At 41.7% G+C, this 20,836-nt stretch overlaps 1 protein-coding gene across 1 annotated transcript; it reads left to right on the top strand.

Moving 5' to 3' along the window:
- Nucleotides 1–13,995: 13,995 nt before the first annotated feature.
- LOC104333034 (stromelysin-2) lies at nt 13,996–20,459 on the top strand. The gene is made up of 10 exons (XM_009938497.2): nt 13,996–14,100; nt 14,248–14,492; nt 14,967–15,115; nt 15,209–15,340; nt 16,199–16,360; nt 16,946–17,165; nt 18,333–18,466; nt 19,025–19,184; nt 20,052–20,155; nt 20,359–20,459. The coding sequence occupies exons 1-10, from the start codon at nt 13,996–13,998 to the stop codon at nt 20,457–20,459; spliced, it is 1,512 nt and encodes a 503-aa protein (XP_009936799.1).
- Nucleotides 20,460–20,836: the final 377 nt, after the last annotated feature.

Here is a 20,836-nt window from a genome sequence, read left to right as displayed (position 1 = left end):
GCTGGTTCAGCCCGTCTTAAAGGAGTTGTTTCAGGCAGTTTGAGTGAATTATGTTCCCTAGATGCCTCTTTCACTACCTGGAGACTAATTGGAGCTACGTTGCTAACAAACTGGATCCCTGACTTTACACAGAGAAAAGCAGTTTAAGTGAACCCCATCCTTAATATGCTGGGGTTTTAGTACTAATGAAGGGCACGGCTGCAGTGATTTTTTCCAGTTCTCTAACACAGTTTGTCTGCGTGTACAAAGACCTCTCTTCGTCTCCTTCCTCCTTCAGGAGTAGATACACTGCTAGTGCAGTGGAGGTATCTACTCCCTCTAATCTTTTTACCTGTAAATTATGTCCTCTCCAAGGTCAACTGTGCATCCAACAACCTTAATATTTTTTAAGAAAGGTTTAGGGCAGACAGGAAAAGCCAAGGTGTATAAGCAACTACTATAGTTGTCCAGCTCTCCTGGCTCTCCGTCTGCCTTTGGGCATACAGATTGTCTTTAAGTTTTCCTCATTAGCTGTGACAGCTGAAATCACAAATACTGCTTTGAGCGCTGGTCTCCCATTGCTCTGATGGATGTGAACATTTAGGTCTGAAAGTTACAAGGTAGGTGTTGTCAAAGATGGCTGCCTTCATTTTCTTTTAGTTAGAACTGCGCTTCAATGTGTGTGTGTGTGTAAGTGATTATTCATCTGTGTTATGATCCCTTGCTAGTAAGATGATGTACCAGTAAGGGAATGTATCACATAATTCTCCAGAGGCCTTCTCTGACTGACTTTGAAATTCAAAAGAATAGTTCAAAGGAAAGCATATTTAATGTCCTGACAAAACAGAAACCTGGAGACAAGAAAAGTATTGTTAAAAGGCAAGAACTTCAAGACTTAATGAATAAAGAGCCCACCTGGAGTCCTGTGTCCAGCTCTGGATCCCTCAGCACAGGAAAGACATGGACCTGTTGGAGCGGGTCCAGAGGACGGCCACAAAGATGATCCAAGGGCTGGAGCACCTCTGCTATGAGGAAAGGCTGAAAGAGTTGGGGCTGTTCAGCCTGGAGAAGAGAAGTTTGCGGGGAGACCTTCTAGGAGCCTTCCAGTACCTGAAGTGGGCCTGCAAGAAAGCTGGAGAGGGACATTTTATCAGGGCATGCAGTGACAAGACAAGGAGTAATAGCTTTAAACTAAAAGAGGGTAGATTTAGATTAGATGTAAGGAAGAAAATATTTACTCTGAGAGTGGTGAGGCACTGGCACAGGTTGCCCAGAGAAGATGTGGATGCCTCCTCCCTGGAAGTGTTCAAGGCCAGGTTGGATGGGGCTTTGAGCAACCTGATGTAGTGGAAGGTGTCTCTGCCCATGGCAGGGGTTTTGGAACCGGATGATCTTTAAGGTCCCTTCCAATACAAACCATTCTATGATCCTATGATTTTATATTCAAAATGTGTTTTATGAGAAATATATACTTGATAGAGCTTCATGCCTTAATTCTAACAGTGTTTAAAAAAAAAAAAAATTATGTGTAAAAGCAGAAATCAAAACTTGCCAAGGTCAGTAGATAAACTAACCTCAAGTGTTTCCAGTGCTCTTGGCACTCAGGACTCTTAGAATTTAAGGTGGCTTAAAATTTGTTGCAAGTAAATTCTTTCCCTCTATTTTTCAGCTTCAGGCAGGAAACTGTTATCCTAATATATGAAGTCATAGGTGATGTAGAAGTTTGGAAGAGCAAAAATATAATCTGGGAAATTTTGAGCATATTTAATGAGTATATTTTCTAAAGGAAAGAGAAAGTTTCTTGGTGGAGGAAACAAAAACAAGGAGTTGCCAAGTATATTATATTTGAGAAATAATGAAAAATTCTCTATTAATAATTTAAGTCTTTTTATGATTACTTTTAACACATATTCAATGACTAATTCATATTGCCTGGAATTTCTCAAGTGTGTAGTAATTTATTTCATTATCTGCCCAACTACACTTTTTATTAAAACTGAATCATGTTTGAACCATTATTGCAACAATAAAACTTAGGGGAATTTTTTCAGTCTTCCACTTGTGACATTCCTATTAACAGCAAACGGAATTCAGACCAGATTCTCACTCGCTTTATATAAAATGATCAATCTTTCATTCCAATTTAACTTTTCTTAATTTTATCCTAGAATAATGTGAATATGTTCCCAAATATTCATCAAAGTAGAAAAGAAGTATTTTCATTGAGGGACCCAGGAATGAACAATACACAATACCTGTATTCAGAAGAAATAAACCAGAAAAATAATTGCTAGATTTTTAAAGAGGAATCGGTTTCAAATGCATTGGGATGGACTGTTCTTTGAAAAAAATCATGGTTTTCCTCATTTTTACATTTTTCCAGGATATAAAGGAAGACAGACCTGTTTTTTTCCAAGATTTTGGCATGTCAAAAGAATGAAATTTTTCAGATGAAAAGAAAAAAGACATCAAGCTTGTAAATGGTCCTACTCTCCTTTCACTGCATGTCTTCAATTAACAATAACACCTGGACAACAAAGAAATTGTTCACTTTATTCTTCTCCCATACAATGTGAATAGAATGATAATACCTCTCTCTATTTTGTTGCATTTTTAATTGCTTCACAAATATTAGTGTTCTCGGGTAGAATGAGGAGAGAATACATGGCGTAGATGTTAGAGGAATGAATTAATGATCCTTTTTACACAGCCCCCTAGTTCTAACAGAACAAAATTTGGATGCTGCAAAGACAAATTCCCCATAGGGTAACTCCTTTAAGAATACTTGTGTCTGAAAGTGTATTCCTGTGTCACCTGAGGCAATTCTAACCTCGTATTTTGCAGTGATCACTTCAAGGAATACTAAAATATGAAAAAAATATGCAAAATATAAAAAAAATCATAGCGTATTCCCTGTGGCCTTTTGAGATTTTTAATACTAATTAAACTGAATCTTATTACTATTTATTTTTTATGTTGTACGTATCCATTTGCTAAATAGTATAGATAAAACAAGCTCTGCTATTAGACAGATAAATACAGTTTCACACTAATAAACTTTTCTTTGGGTATGAAAGAGAAGCAGATGGCTTCAGACTCAAATATAAAATAACATTATTTATTTAGAGCTTAATTACAGGTGTATCAAGTAATCATCTCTGGAGGAAAAAATAGTTGGCACATGTGGGGCTGAGAAGCTATTATTATGAGACAGTTAAGGCTAACTGAAATTCCCTGGGGAAATAAAAAATTTGCTAGTTATCTCCAGAAGAAAGAGAAATTTTGACCTGTGGACAGTAGATAGATTAGTGACGGGGAGGGAGAGCGACTTTGGCCATAGGCTTGCCAAGCTAGTGAAGAGGGCTTTAAACTAAAGATGCTGGAGGAGGGGAATCTCAGTCCTTCCCACTGCTACCAGTTTGGTGCCAGTGCCAGCAATAGATGCCCAGAGCCTGGAGGAGTATCACAAGTCAGCAGAAGAGCACCTGAAGAGCAGCGCAAAGGAACTCCAGCCAGTAAGTCAGCTTCATTAGGGGCCCAACTTAAACGCCTCTATGCAAATGCACGCAGCATGGGGAATAAACAAGAGGAGTTCGAGATGCATGCACGCCTGCAGGGCTAAGATCTAATTGGCATCACGGAGACATGGTGGGATGGCTCCTGTGACTGGAGTGTTGGAATGGCAGGATACAGGCTCTTTAGCAAGGACAGGCAGGGGAGACAAAGAGGGGGTGTCGCCCTCTATGTCAGTGACCAGCCGGAGTGCATGGAGCTCTGCCTGGGGTGGATGAGGAGCCAACCAAGAGCTTATGGGCAGGATTAAAGGCAGGGCAGGGACAGGTGACATTATAGTGAGGGTCTGCTAGAGGCCACCCAACCAGGAGGAGAGAGCAGATGAGGCCATCTATAGGCAGATAGGAGCAGCCACATGTTCACAAGCCCTTGTCCTCATGGGGGACTTCAACTACACTGATGGAGGGACATCATAGCAAGGCATAAGCAATTCAGGAGGTTCCTGGACTGCACTGATGATAACTTCCTTCTCCAAGTGATAGAGGAGACCATGAGGAGATGTGTGATGCTGGACCTTGTTCTCACCAACAAGGAGGGGCTGGTGGGGAATGTGAAGATCAAAGGTAGCCTTGGCTGCAGTGACAATGAAGTGGTGGAGTTCAAGATCCTTAGGGCAGCGAGGAGGACGCACACCAAGCTCACTGCCCTGGACTTCAGGAGAGCAGACTTTGGCGTCTTCAGGGATCTGGTTGATAGAGTACTATGGAACAAAACCCTGGAGGGAAGAGAGGCCCAAGAAAGCTAGTTAATATTCAAGGATCTCCTCCTCCAAGCTCAGGAGCAATGCATCCCAACAAAGGGAAAGTCAGGCAAAAAAAGCTAGGAGTCCTGCATGGATGAACAAGGAGCTCCTGAACAAACTCAAGCACAAAAACGAAGCCTACAGAAAGTAAAAGCATGGACAGGCAGCATGGGAGGAATACAGGGATATTGTCCAAGCAGCCAGGGATCAGGTTAGGAAAGCTAAAGCCCTAATAGAGTTGAATCTGACCAGGAACATCAAGGGCAGCATGAAAAGCTTCTATAGGTACATCAGTGATAGAAGGAAGGCTAGGGAAAATGTGGGCCCTCTCTGGAAGGAAACAGGAGACCTGGTTACCCAGGATATGGAGAAGGCTGAGGTACTCAATGACTTTTTTTCCTCAGTTTTCAACAGCAAGTACTTCAGCCACACTACCCAAGTAGCAGAAGGCAAAGGCAGGGACTGGGAGAATGAAGAACCACCCACTGCAGGAGAAGATCAAGTCTGAGACCATATAAGGAACCTGAAGGTGCACAAGTCCATGAGGTACAACCAAGGGTCCTGAGGGAACTGCTGGATGAAGTTGCTAATTCACTATCCATCATATATGAGAAGTCATGGCAGTCTGATCAAGTTCCCACTGACTGGAAAAAGGGAAACATAACCCCCATATTTTAAAAGGGTAAAAAGAAACATCTGGGGACTACAGGCCAGTCAATCTCATGTCTGTGCCCAGTCAGATCATGGACCAGATCCTCCTGGAAACTATGCTAAGGCACAAGGAAAATAAGGAGGTGACTGGTGACAGCCAATATGGCTACACTAAGGACAAATTGTGCCTGACAAATTTTGAGGCCTTCTGCAATGGCGTTACTGTGTTGGTGGATAACGGAAGAGCAACTGATGTCATCTACCTGAACTTGAGCAAAGCATTTGACACTCTCCCACATGACATCCTTGTCTCTAAATTGGAGAGACAAGGATGGCTGCACTCAAAGAGTTGCGGTCAACGGCTGGATGTCCAGGTGGAGACCAGTGACAAGTGGCATTCCTCAGGGGTTGCTACTGGGACTGGTGCTGTTTAACACATTCGTCAGCAACATGGACAGTGGAGACTGAGTGCACCCTTAGCAAGTTTTCTGACAACACTGAGCTCTGTGGTGTGGTCAGCACGCTGGAGAGAAGAGATACCATCCAGAGGGACCTGGACAAGCTCGAGAAATGGGTCTATGTGAATCTCATGAGGTTCAACAAGGCCAAGTGTAATGTCCTGCACATCGGTAGGGGCAATCCCAAGCACAAATACAGGCTAGGCAGAGAATGGATTGAGAGCAGCCCTGAGGAGAAGGACTTGGGGGTGCTGGTTGACGAGAAGCTCAACGTGTCCCAGCAATGTGTGCTCGCAGCCCAGAAGGCCAACCGTAGCCTGGACTGCATCAAGAGAAGTGTGGCCAGCAGGTCAAGGGAGGTGATTCTGCCCCTCTACTCCACTCTGGTGAGACCCCATCTGGAGTCCTGTGTCCAGCTCTGGAGCCCTCAGCACAGAAAAGAGATGGAGCTGTTGGAGCGGCTCCAGAGGAGGCCACAAAGATGATCCGAGGGCTGGAACACCTCTCCTATGAGGAAAAGCTGAGAGAGTTGGGCTTGTTCAGCTGGAGAAGGGAAGGTTGTGGGGACATCTTATAGGAGCCTTTAAGTACCTGAAGGGGGTCTACAAGAAAGCTGGAGAGGGACATTTTTTCAGGGCATGCAGTGACAAGACGAGAAGCAATGGCTTTAAACTAAAAGAGGGTAGATTTAGATTAGGTATAAAGAAGAAAATCTTTACTATGAGGGTGGTGAGGCACTGGCACAGGTTGCCCAGAGAAGTTGTGGATGCTCCCTCCCTGGAAGTGTTCAAGGCCAGGTTGGATGGGGCTTTGAGCAAGTGGTCTAGTGGAAGGTATTCCTGCCCAGGGCAGGAGGGTTGGAACTTGATGACCTTTAAGGTCCCTTCCAACCCAGATCACTCTATGATTCTATGAATCTATCATGATGTGCCATAATTGTGTGAGTGTTTTTGCTGTGGTTTTCGGTGTCCAGCACAGCCATGTGATTTAGTTTCCATGTCATCTTTGAAAGGCATTACGTAAGTCTCTCTTAGTTCACCCTACATAGCTACCAAGAGAGTACATGGTGTGCTGGAGTAAGTGTCTTCCATTGCAAGAATTTCATGTCCAGTCTGGAGATCATAATTGTTTTATGATGAGGTGTTTACGGTAAGGACAGAGGAGATGTATTGACAAGATTTATGTGTCTTGTAAATTCATGATTTAGGGAAAAATATGTCATTATGAATTACACAGCTGCCTATTAATTAATTCGTCAAACTCCATGCAACCCACAGCACCTCCTTCTGTTCGCATTCATCTGAACTGTTTCTCATAGCTCCGGGAACATTTTACTGGGTCTTTAGCATATGAAGCATTATCCTAAGGGTTTTTGAGAGAAAAGACTGTGATCAAGTGTTACAAAACTATGGTGAAGCAACATCCTGATGAGCCTGCCTTGTGCTTTTTCAATTAGCTGGAGACCACTGGATAATCATTTCCAACAAAGTCATGTGAGTCCAATTCCTTGAGAACATTGTGAGCAGGACAATATAATTTAATTTAACATCTGGAACCTAATCCCTGTCCCTGCTCATGACTGCACATACAAACTTGTCTCTTGCTCCATCCTCAGTAGTGCCAGTTGGAGAAACCGTGGCTCACCAGTCCCTACCTCTGCTCTACAGCATGCTTCACTCAAATCACTTGAACTTGGTTAAGCAAGTAAAGTCACAAAGGTTTAATAGTCTACCTTATTTTGGGTGGGGTAACATGAATTCATCTGAGTCTCTCAGCTAGATGTTCTCAGGGGACAGTAACCTCTGTACAGGCAGCTAGTGGTGAGCTGGAGAAAGCCACTGCCAGAAAGTAAAATAAGGCCTTTTCATCTCTTTGCTTTGGCCTGAATCTGTATTCTTGAGATCAGAGATGGTTCTCTGTCGACTACAAAAAACCACATGCTCAAAGAAATTTTCATGTATCTAAATAGATCATGAACTTTATATTTGGGATATTTATTAAAATTCAGTCCTGTTTTAGTCAAGAAAAATTATTGGAATTGTGTTCCAAGATAATTTAATGTGTTCACTGTGATGTTTGATTGTTTGAACAGGTATTCAAAATAAGCATTTTTCTCTGTATTCATGTTTAACAGAGATGTGAAAAGCTGATTATTTTCTTTTAGCTTAGCATTGCCACAAATGCGCAAGCACAGAGCCTTCACTGTACTGAGCATCTTTAAAGAAGTGGTTTGAAAAATTTAACAGCCTTTTTTGTCCAAGAGTTTAAACGGAATTTATATTTTCCTTCTTTCTGACACAAAATGACTATTCAATTATTTTGGCTACCCAACTTATGTCTGGCAAATGTCCTATGGTCTGTAGCTTCATGTCTAGGAAGTACACCTCTAAAATCATTTAATTGCCAATATTATTACAAAGCTGATAAATTGTAGCCTTAGCTGCCTGTGGTAGCATCTAAAGATTTCCCTTTTCATACTTTGTTCAAAGACATCCTTCTGCTAAGTGACACCTTTGTGGGGGCAGGATTACTTGGAGCAGACAGGGCTCCAAAATGGCTATTGGCACTTCTGAGCAGGTGAGCAGCTCCACAGGAGATACTACCTCCTTTTGATTTTGGTACCATCTGAAAGAAAAGAAGCCATTTGATTCAGAAGTATAGCCCATTTGAATTTTTTTTTTTTTGGTGAGAGGTGGAGGCACCAGAATTTTTGAACCAAGCCATGGTGTCTTTCACTGTCTTGTGTGTTTCCCTGCGGCCTCCAGCTCTCTTCGGCAAAGGGCTGTCTCAGAAGGCAGGGCTAGTGCATGAGACATGAGCAATGAGGACAAGATAAAGAACTGAGTGGCTGTTACACGCATACCAATAACTCCCAGATGTCTCCAATGCATCTGGTGGCCACACATATGTGTTTTTACAGGGGAGAGTTAAAATGCTACACACTTTCTAACAGAATTTCTTCAAAGTAAAAACAATGATTGATTGAGCAAATGATGTTGATCTCCAGCTAAAGATGATAAGTAATGAAGGTAAAATTCATATTTGATACTCATGGTCTACTGGCAGCTATTTAAGGATCATTGTAGACCACTACACAAAGTGGTGATCATATCCAGATCAACAAAAGGGTCAAGCAAATATGAAGATGTCAAAGAATTCCAAATTTATTAACATACATGTCTTGTTCAAAAAATGGACCCCTGCCACACAGAGCTTAAGACTGCACCAATCACTGGTCAAGTTCAGTAATATTTAAAATGGTTGTTTGAGTCTCTGCACTTGAATGAATAAATACATTGCATCTGTCACAAGTCATCTGCACCCAGAATAATTTCTGCTGAAGAAGCACACATGAAAGATAGCGGACGTTGTATGAGATTCCAATATTAAAACATACAACATGAAATGAAGACCAAGATTGCCAGTAGATGATTGCCTAAATTTTCAAATTATAGCCATTACATATAACAGCAAGATGACAGACACTTTCCTAGAGTGCTTTTCTACTCTCCCTACTCATGTCCAAAGGAATCGGAGAACTCAGGCTTCTTAAGGAGGCATCTTGAGTTTCATGCAGTTCTAGCATCTTGGCTGAATATGTTAGTTTGGGCTTCCGTGTCAAACTATCAAAACCGCAAGTTTTTCAGTCCATACCAACAGGAATTCCAGAAAAGTCTGGAAACTCTTTAAATGACAAAGCTTCCTGTATCTTCCTAATATTCAGTCCAAAGCATTGCAATGAAGTTCATATAACATATAACATATTAACAATATGGCTTGTTGAAATATCTAAGTCAAATGCTTAAGCAGTTGTTAAGAGATGGGATGACCAGCTGCACATGGGAAAACATTTTCTGTGGACTTTTTTTTCTGTCCTACAAAACCAAGAAACTACAGTAAAACTTCTTGAGGCTAAATAACCATCACCTTAGCTACCAACCCAGAAATCTGGAAGCTGATTGATACACTTTGTAACAGAATAAGAATTGCACAGCTTTAGGTGCTTGACCATTAAAGTCTGTGCATGGGAGCAGAGAGGGGAGCAGCATTTTACTGACCACTCTCCTTTAGAAGGAAAGGTGACATCATGCCCACATTCCATTTTCTTTGATAGTTTGTTGTGTTGGGTCAGTGATATAGTCTGAATCTAGAAGAAGGGGCGAGATGGTAAAGAGGAGACAGTGAATTCATTGTGTCGCACAACCATGGTGCTTCCTGCCTTATCCGTTGCTCAGGGCCATGTCTAAATTCAGAGTATGGCCCCCAATATATTGCCATTTATGAAACAAGGCATCGTTTGTAGGGTGTCAGATTTTCAAAATTTTGTACTCCAGTTCAGTTCCTGCAAACCTCAAAATTCTTGGGCATTGGATTCTGGCCTGTCTCTTGTTCAGTGACGGATGATGTAACACCAATTGACTGCAACTGCTTTGTGACCATGCCTTTGTAAGAAGCTACTAAGTTAGATATTGCTGGGAGGAAATGATATGCAACTTACGAAACTTGTTTATACACCAAATACAAGTGCGGAAGTGATTTCAGCTTTGTTATTTTTGATGATACTCAAGGAGAGGATACAGACATCAAAAAAAAATCTGAATTCCTGTTTAATTAAAATCAGCCATTGAGGCTATCTCTGGAGGCCATCTCTCAGTTCCCAGTGGAACCTGGACAAAATGCTCAGATGAAGTAGAGAAATGACTAATATAATTATTAGCAACAGCTCTATATTATAAAACTAGGATGAAGAGATCTTGCTGATGAATGGAAGTAAATCGATGTACAAACAAAACTGTGGAATTAAAGTCAATATTTATTTCAGGCTCAATTTCAAAACTCTCAAAATACTGTCTTGCAGAGCTAGGTTGAAAGTGTTTCATTTTCAGTAAATATTCTCTGGTTTCCCAGAGTCTTTTAATAGCAGACCTACTTTTTTTCCATGTGGCAAATTTTCTGCTTGCCTACCTCCCCTAACCACTTCTTCGCTGTTATCTGGCTGTTATCTAGTAAAGACTGGTCCATATAATGTTGTAAAGGGCTCGTGTCTTTTTCTGCTCAGTCACTGTTCCTCAGGTCCCAGAACCTGCTTGTATGAATTTATCTCCCAATCCCATTCAAGTGGAAAAAACTAGCAGCTTCTTCCATGACTGGGTATGTCCAAGGCCTTCATACTTGATCCTGCTTCTTTGGCACAGGCAGATTGGGGGTGGGGGAGGAATTTAGAAACAGTATGAGCAAAGAGGAGGCAGGAAAGGAGACATCTACAGATCTATAAATTTTGGAGGTGAAATCATAGTGTGTGTATGTTTAGTCAGTTCAAGCTTCCTTTGACCTAATTTGTAGTTGTTTATAGAGTTAATGATAATTGTTTATATGACTATGTTAAGTATCCTTCCACTTCTTTCCATAAGTTGAAACTGCCAAACAGAACTGGCGTGCCATTTCTGGATGGATTTTCAACCATATAAAAATAAAAAATGGCAAAATTCCCAGGCAGAATTTTGACAAATCTGCTAAAAAGCCTGGCACTTGGTCTAGACCTCACAGGATAATATGAATTACACTGTCAGAGGACAAACAGTTCTGTGGTGGAGAAGCATTAGCCTGGATTATGGCTGGATTTCAGTGAACTGCTCTGTTCTACTGCAGGGGTCTTCCTGGGAAAGCACCCACGCTTGTCCCTGAGGGCAGCGATTAAGGCACTCACCAATGATATGGGACATATGAGTCCAAGTGCTGATGAACGGAGGGAAGGAGTGAGCAGTATTCTTGAATCCTTGCTGCTGTGTAAGCTGGCAAGAGTCACCGCTGTGATCGGTGCTGTCTCCAACCCAGCTGGAGGGCAACAGCAACTTTGAGGAACAGAGGAGTGCAACCTCCCAGGGTAGATGGGAAGATCAACATCTCGTTGGGGTAACCTACGGGGCCAAGGCATGAAACAGGCACCCACCGTGCTCAGCCTTGTCAAGAATTAAGTGTTTCTGGGAACCTCTGAGGCCTAACTCATGAGCCAGTAGACCTATAGGTAAGGCAAAAGTGCCATGTGAGGTCATCTCTTCAGTTCAGCTCACCCCATTTAAATCAGAGCTGTGTCTTTGCCAATTAATCTTCACCATGTCCACTGACAAGGTGATTTTCAAGCACTTAAAAGCTCTGATTAAAGCTGCAACACAGTTCCTGTTGGCACCCTGTAATGCCTAAACCCAGAACTGAGCATCCATATTAGTTTAAACACTAAAAGCTGCTGATGTCATTGGGGTCAGCACAAGAAGGCAAGTCCCCTGTTGGACCCGCATGCAAGGAAAAAGTGTGCTTGCTCACACATCTCAGAGCCGTGCAGACTGCCTCAGCTGTGAATTTTCCCCACTCGTGCTGCCAAACGCATTCGCAAGGCAAGACCCAGGTTTCCCCCCAGCACTTGCCAGCTACTCCAGAAATGTCAGCTCGAGCATGCAGGCAATGGACTCTGGAAGGGGAGGCCAGTAGCTACACGGGATCCTGTCGGCAGCCATGCAAAAGCCAGTGAGAAACAGTAGCTTCCTAAAGATTAAAAAGGACTTACTAAAATGTTTGCCCACTGGTTGTGCTGCATCTTGCCACTCTGACTGCTTCAGCCCAGATCCCCTGGACACAGCGAGCAGGCAGTTTACAAAACATTTAGCTGAAAGCAAAGAGGATAAGTTCCGTATGCTAACTGGTGCTGCTAGGTGCAGAGATATAAATATGGTATTTCAAATGGCCCTGCTTTGTTTCTGGATTTCTTTACAGAAATGCAGACATTGTACTCTGTGAATGCAGTTTGGGGTGCTGTCCCACGACCAGCTGAGACAAGCTTTTACCTTGCTACTGCCAAAAGCAGCATCCCCAGTGTCTCAGCCGCGTGTCTGGCTGCCTCCCTGCATCCCTGTTCCCATCTGTGCCATCCCACCCCTCCTCCGTGCTGGCTCAGGTGCTCTGCTCACCCCTTAGTGACCCAGTGCTGTTGCTAACCCAAGCAGAAAACTATCATTCGTGGCATTAATATTTTTCTTCTGAGCTGCTTTCCCGTAACTTCTGCCCTCTGAATCAGTTCGGTGAGAGCATACTTGGTATCAGAAGGGCGCAGGGAAACAGCAGGAGTGCTGGCCAGGATGGGAGGAGCAGGAGCACCCCTTTACAGCAGCAGTGAGCTATTGGCAAAGCTGCCCTCATCCCACTGCAGCCTTAGACGTAAACATCTGTGCCACTTGACTCAGTGCTCAGGGACCTGGGCTCTGACCTGGGTCATGAATGCAGTCACCCTGCTCTGGCCGGGCAGTTCAACTCCAGTTTCCTTTGGAAGGAGGCCATGCCTTTTCCCCTGGCCTCCTCACAGATTGCAGAGCTCAGCTGCTGTGGTGCTGGGGTTGCTTTTTTCAAGTTTCCAAGATGTTTGCCCTCACTGGAAAAGTGGTTTCTTTTGCTTCTTTTTCTTATGTTCAAAAAGAAGTAGATAATATTTAGCTCATATTCATCCTTTTGAAGTTGCATTTGGGCACTGAGTCAAGGCAGGAGAATTCTGCTTCAAAAGAAGGATATCTCAGAAATGACAGGCAAGAAAGTGAGAACTGAGTGACAGTGGTTCTGCAACCTCTGTATAAAGTGCAACAGACCAGGTTCAGAAAAGGACACAGGAACATAAAATAGGACTTGTGGCAAATTGGGAACTTGGATGCTACAGCTCAAATCCTCATCATCTTCCATCTGACTTTGGAGACATATTAAAAGTTCCTCTGAAGACCCCCACACCCCCAAGGTGCCTGTAGTTCTCCAGGGCAGTTTCTGCAATATCTTCTTTAGCTGTGAAAATGCCCTCGGCTGGTAGGCTATGCAGACCAGGATGTACGATCTGGGGTGCTCTACTGAGACCTTTACATTGTGGTGTGTGGGTTGCCTGGGGCAAGTATCAGAGAACAAGGGGATGCAGCCATAAATCTGTGATTACATGGGCCAGGTAGCAGCACAGGTGATGGTTCTGTAGCCATGCTGGGATATCAGGTTCAACAGAAGAGATAAATGAGTCATTTGTATAATCAGCTGTGTCACTAAAATTGTCAGGGACAAGATGGGCAAAGGGAAGCGGTTCATCCCTGACGTGCTGAGGGCCTGCATGGGTGCCACACTGAGAAAACTGAGGGGCAGTTTCTGGAGATCTCTTATCATGTGCTACAAGTAATTACAGGTTCTTGTTCCTCAAAAAGAGCCAGGTCCCTTTAGCACCTCTGAAAAATGAGGTGATTCTTACCCAGGTGACCAATTACAGATTTATATACTTATAAGTTTAAAGTACTGGTCCAGTTTAGGAATGCAGGAAAAAAAAATACTGTCCAGTAATACGATTGCGAAATCAGGGGGTTTTGGGCAAGGTAAACTGTCATGTGCTAACTTGCTTCTAAAACTAAATTTGTTTTTTCTGTTTCTGTGGGAAATCAGAGGATGTTATAAACTGACTCATGCAGTTATTGACTTTAGCAAGCACACAACTGATATAAATAGAGAAACACTGGTGAGCCTTGGACAGAAGAAGAGATTGAGAGGTCTTCTAGCAAGGGCTGATAGGACAGTGAGGGAAAGATGAAGACAAAGATCCTTCCTTTCTTCGCGTTACTATACGTTGCATGTTCTCGTGCTTTCCCAGTGGCTCCAGGAAAGGAAAAAGAAGATATGCAACTTGCTAAGGTAAGGACTACGGACAGAACTTAAGAAATAATTTACTAAGAAAATTAATGTAACGATGTATTAGTGATGTAGAATATTTTATTAACAACTCTCACATTTGGAAAGAAACATTTATGTTCTGAACCATTGCTTTTTCTTCCCCATCAGAAATATTTGGAAAATTTTTATGATTTTAAAGAAGAGAAAAATTCTCTCTTTAAATCAAAGAACCTCAATCACATGGCTGACAAAATCCGAGAAATGCAGTCGTTCTTTGGGCTAGAGGTGACTGGGGAGCTGAATCGTAAGACACTGGACATGATGAAGCAGCCCAGATGTGGAATACCAGACGTCCGTTCATACAGCACCTTCCCACAGAGCCCTAGGTGGAAGAAGGAGGAAGTGACATATCGGTAACATATAGTAAAGCATGTTTCTCTCTACTCCAGTGGAAAATTTTCTGGATACTAGGCAGAAGCAACACCAATGGGTTTTTTACTGTTTATTCCTGTATTTCTCCATATAAAACCCCCATTCAGGACAAAAGGGCCAAGAATGTGAGGACTATTCATATCCTTTGCTTTAGGCTTCTGAACAGTGATAAAAAAGACCAAAACAGCAGTTTACATTAGCTAGTTAACAGCGTACTCTATAATATACTCAGGGATAGAAGGGATACAACCGAGAGTACATATGTTAGGATTTCTGGAAGACATGAAAGAAAACTGTGAAAACTTCCTCAGTTATGTAAGCAAATAACTTGAAAACAAACAACTTGAGACACATAAATTAATAATTGCCAGTGATTAAAATATTTGACCTTGATACTCTGTGCCCCAGCCACATACGATCTTGTTGCTTTTAATTCCGTTCTCCTTATTTCACAGGATTTTGAACTACACTCCAGACATGCTACAAGCTGATGTAGAGGAAGCAATTGCAAAAGCCTTCCAGCTCTGGAGCAGTGTCACCCCTTTGAGATTCACCAGGCTCTACAGTGGTCAAGCAGATATAATGATCTCCTTCGCAGCTGGATGTATGTGGACTCCCTTGCCTGGGAATGATAAGTATTTGCCACTTTTTCTTACAGAGATGATGAAAAGCATCACTTTTTTCCCCTTTTTTTTAGTTCACGGTGACTTCTATTCCTTTGATGGTCCAGGAGGAACTCTGGCTCATGCCTACCCACCCAGCAGTGGGATAGGAGGAGATGCCCACTTTGACGAAGATGAAAACTGGACCAAATTTACTACCTATAGTGGTAGGTAACCTTAAATATTGCATTGCTTTTTTTTTTTTTTTTTATTAGACTGTGTTGTCTTGAAGACACTGTGAAGTCACAGTTCTCATGGCAGTAGTTCCAGTGTTTACTGAGATGTAAATTGTCAGTGTAATTTAGTAAAATGGCTCTGCATATTTTGACCTGGGCTGCAGTCATGACAGTATCCTGAACCTAACTCACAGACTGCAGTTGCAGCTCCAGTGAAGGAAATGAGATTAGCATGAAACAGCAATATTGGGCAATCATGATATAAGGCAGGGGATTTTCACCCTCAGGTAACGATCTCAAAAGTTGTAATATTGAGCTCTCACTTTTTTTTTTCTGATTTAAAGTGATGCAAGTCTTTAACTTCTGCAATGGAAAAAAAAATCTTGAGTTTGTTGGTAAATATAATCAAATATAACAGTGAAATATTCTAGTTTCCAGCAATGTCTAGGGATGATGTTACATGTTACTAGTCTATGTGAAGTAGTTACCAGGTAAATTCCATGTCGTTTATGATTCCCAAAATCTAACTAGATGACTAAAGTGTTCTCACCTAGTTTTCAGTCGTTACTAATATGAAAGAAACTTTGATTATTTGTCGGCAGGAAAATGTCTGCAACACAGGTAAAAACTGTCCCCAGATTGGTTTCCCTGCAAGAAATACATGTTTATAATTCAAAACTCATTTCTTCTCTGGGATACCAGAGAACTTCTCACTTGTGACATAGTTAGCTTTTGCTGTTTTATTAAGAGCACGAACGACGTATCATGCATGAGAGGATGCCACCTGTATCCCACTGTCATGCAAGATAATTTATTTAGTGTTTTTTCTTTGTGCTGGATTTTTTTTAGGATACAACTTGTTTCTCGTTGCTGCTCATGAGTTGGGCCACTCACTAGGTCTTGGTCACTCCAACGTCTTTGGTGCTTTAATGTATCCTATATATATGGCGAGGGATACGAGGGACTACAGGCTTCCTCAGGATGATATTGATGGCATTCAGGCCCTCTATGGTAAGCAAGAAGCATCATTTTTAGTGGATGGTGGATAAGCATTTGTAGTTAATTCTACCCAACAGCTAAAATGTACTGAACTTTCTACTGCAAGAAGGATACTGGTGTTTAATTTCCAGATATTGTTTTTGGGCAAATTTCTTGGTTTCTTCATGGCTAAGAGTCCACATCTGCAAAATGGAAACTGTGGGTTATGCCAGTAAGTCAATAGGTCTGAGAGCCTTTCTCCAGTGATACCAGAGGAACAGCCCATGTCTGTAGAGTTAAACTGTCATACCTTCCACGAAAGGGTGGTCACATGTACAACTGCCTTTTGGAAATGGTGTTTGCTCTACATTAACTCCTGAGCACAGTTTGAGAGACCAATGGATTGTCAAGGCAAAACAATGCCAGAGACCATTTTAACAGTCAGCAGCACAGACAGCCAAGTTCAAATGCCTCTAAACTTTCCCTGGCGTTAATTTACTAGTTGAGTTTTAACCCTAAGAAACATATGCATTTGGCTCCATATGGAGCATCCCAAAGCTTTGCAACATGAAACACTCTAATTCACCTTCCAATTCTACACTTATCTGTTTCCCAAAGGACCCCCCAGGGAATCTCCTGCACTTCCAACAAAAGCTTTTCCCCCACAAGGACCAACTGAAATGACACCTGCAGAAGCACCAACTGAAATGTCACCCCGGGAAGAACCAACAGAAATTACACCCTCCAAAAACCCCACAAGACCAAGGGACTGTGACCCTCATTTGACTTTTGATGCTGTCACCACTCTCCGTGGGGAAATACTGTTCTTCAAAGGCAGGTAAATGCTTTCATTTCTAGCAAAACCTTTTTGTGAGACTCACAAAGGCAAAGCATAAAGTTCAGTTCAAGGAATTTGTCTTCCCATGTTTAAAAAGGAAGCTGTTTCTTTCTGAAAGTATTAATGCAACTTTGCAAAAATTTAATAGCCCAGAAGGATTGGGTGAGTAATGTGGTTTACTGACAGGTGAGTAAAATGCTTTAAGCTGCCGTACATCATCACCCATGTCTGCTAAAATCGTGCCAGGCTGAATAATCTCAGTGTCACTCCGCAGCCTGCAGCTGCTTGACACGCAGCACCATCCTCATCACATCATCCCACGTGTGGGTCAGGGACCTGCGAAAAAAGTCACTGATGACTTTTGGTGGCTCTCTGAGCTAGAATTCCACACTGGACCACTGCCCAGTACTGTCTGTAGGGAGACCCTGCTGCTATAGGTGTCCACTTTTGGGGCACACCCTGACGCTGGGCACTGTAGTGGGTTGTTGGCTGGGCACATCCACCTTGGTGAGGGAGAACAGCTTGTCAGACCCAGGGTTTCACCCACTACTTGGGTTGGTAACTGTTTTGATTGATCAAGTTTCCTTTGATGAAGTGGCTTTGATTTGCCTTCTAAAACACGATGAAGAATCGTAGCTTAAAAACACAGTAATTTTCAGGGAAGGGGAGGAAAGAGCACTTCCTCCTTCAGCTGGGTTTAAAAATGTTTCTAAAGAATGTTTAATGAAGACTTGTGACCAAACTGAATTAAGAATACAGCTGAGCCTACCTGCATGGGACATGGGGAAGATAAAGCTTCGGTTGTCAGCAGTACCACGGACATCACATGTTGTCCTGGGCAAGCCATCAGGCTGTCAGCAGAGAGGCCTACAGGGCCACCAGCTCAAGGTGCACCTGCTTGAGCTGGGAGGCTGGATAAGATGACCTCCAGAGGTCCATTCCAACCTTAACTGTTCTGTGACCTCAGAGCAACCAGCAGTAATGGGCAACTGTCTATGAAAGGGCAGGGCAAAGTAAAGCACTGCATCCCAGAAAGACAGAGTGATATCTCTGTCTCATAGGTAGGATTGTCACCCAGACAGTAGGTTTTAAAGTACATTTCTGTGCTACTGATCTCCTAGTGAAATATGAACAATGAAACACTGCTGTTTTCATTTCTATCATCAGCTACGTCTGGCGCAAAAGTCCGTATTTCTCAGGCATTGAACACGACACCATCTCCTCGTTCTGGCCATCACTAGCAGCTGGCTTTGATGCTGCTTATGAGATTGACAAGAAGGATCGAGTGATATTTTTTAAAGGTATTTCTCTTACATATTCATGAGTCCTTTTTATGAATGAATAGACTTATAGCAGTACTACCATAAGCTTGTGTGTACTCCTGTATGTTGAGTAATAATACTGGAAATAACACAATAATAATAATAATAGATATTCTTAATATTTAAATCCATTTCCATTTTCAAAATGTTGTTGCTGTCATTAACTAATGCTTCTTAGCAACAGCCCTGTACAATATGGTATTACTCTTCTTTCGTCAGTGACAAAGAACATCATAGCTGAGACAAAATTGATTGCCTACATGAAGTTATTCAAATACATTTTCAAATGTGCCAAACACACCTAGAAAATGTTTTGAGTTTTAACTACTGAGTATATAATACTCTAATGAGTATAAAAAGTGGAAAATCCAACAGCTCTGAAATATTCAAACTTAGGTGTGCCTTGGAGGGTCATGTTCTTGGCTGGACATACGTACTATTTGGTGGCATTTACTACACAAAAAGCTCTGGGGCTTTGATGAGAAGGAGCTCAGCCTCCCCAGAATTCTCTACTAACTTTTTCTGGTTTTCCTGCAGATGACCAGTATTGGGCTGTCAGCGGCTACAGTATAGAGTCAGGCTTCCCCAAGCCTATTCAGAACCTGGGCTTCCCCACAAGTGTCAGGAAAATTGATGCAGCTGTTCATGATCAAAATACCAAGAAAACCTACTTCTTTGCAGGCAACAAATACTGGAGGTAAGGCTCATTCCTTGTTTGCACAGCAGATAATCAAAATAGTTTTTAAAATATCAAGTTATATTAGAGTTTGTACAGTCACTTCATGGCCTCTTATTGTCAGCCTTCTTAGACAGTATAAAGCTGAAATTCAGAGGTTTCATTCAGAAGACTCATGTCTTCTCATAGAACAAAGTCTGTAACACCTGAGATGAAGACAACATCCATTTACTATTACCAGTCTGTGATTAACAGACACAAGCAAAGGAGCTTTGTTTACCAGCTAGGAAGCAGTATTACATGAAATTAGTATAAAAAGATAATGTGAGTAGACTTTGTCATCATGTCATGTATTCATTCAGTAGCTATTAAGGGGCAGAAGTGCTCTCTGAAATTTATAAGTGATAAATCTATCAAAAAAGCTATGAAAGGAGATTAAGATATTTACTTTTTAAAAAACAGTTCAGCTAAACAGTAATGTTAACCCTAATAATTAATCTTTAATATTGTCCTGAAAGAGTATTATTACACCAGAAATTTACATTCCACTCATAGGGTCACTTCATAACCGGATGCATTAAAATTAAAATATTCAGTCTGAATAATTATTTAAATTTATTGCTGATTATAAGCCCCATCCAGCCTTATTATCAGTCTCGCAGAATGAAAGTGAAATATTTAGTCTGTTGTTCTGAAAACAGCCTTGTATAGGCCACTAAAGATGTGAATATTCACTCAGCCTCAATTTAGGCAGTTCTTTGAGATCACACATGGTCACAGTTGCTGGATTTTCAGCTGACAGTAGGCTTATTTAGTAAAAATTTCACCTGGTTTCAACATTGAACATCACATGTGTGTTTCTTGTTTTCATACAATTTCTTTATTTAGTTTCAATGAAAATACCCAGTCAATGGAAAGGGGATATCCAAGAAAAATAGCAGCTGACTTCCCAGGAATTGGCCACACAGTTGATGCTGCCCTTCAGAAAAATGGTAAATAAATTAAAATGTAATTACAAACAAAATAAAAGACCGTCAACCAAAACCAAAAAAGTATTTGTTTGAAAGACATATATAGATATGATATGCTTGTTCTGATATTTTTTTTAAATCACCCAAGAAAATAGCAAGTGTATATCAATATGTTTGCAAAAAGGAAACATTAATTTGCCAATATTTTTTCCTTCCAATTCTAGGACGTTTCTACTTTTTCCATGGATCAAACCAGTATGAGGTTGACATCAAGAGCAAGAAACTCATCCATATAATGAAAAGCAACAGCTGGTTTCATTGCTAGAAATATAAAGTGATGATGCAGAGCTGTATTTGTACCAAAAATACGTTTTCATGTTCCTTGATTATAAACAATATCATTCAGCTGTTACTGCGCATCTGAGTCTGAAATGATGATGTTTGATAATTCTAATTTAAAACCTTAGAAGTGTAAAACAATGTACAGTTTTAATTTATTATGTTTTCCAACTATTTATTGATCAGGTTGTTTTTGAGTAATAAAGTATTTTGCTCCAGTATAGCAGTGTTCGTGTGTTCTGGTTCAGTCCACTGGAGACGAGGCATCCGATATAACCACACACAAACCTGACTGGTGCCAGGACCCCATCGCCATTTTTAGCAGGGCTAAATGTCTGTAGGGGGGAAGATAAAGAGAAGCAG

Source organism: Opisthocomus hoazin, chromosome 1 (genome assembly GCF_030867145.1).
Source record: "Opisthocomus hoazin isolate bOpiHoa1 chromosome 1, bOpiHoa1.hap1, whole genome shotgun sequence".
NCBI lineage: Eukaryota > Metazoa > Chordata > Aves > Opisthocomiformes > Opisthocomidae > Opisthocomus > Opisthocomus hoazin.
The sequence above is the reverse complement of the archived record's forward strand: the minus strand, read 5'-3'. Positions and strand labels throughout refer to the sequence as shown.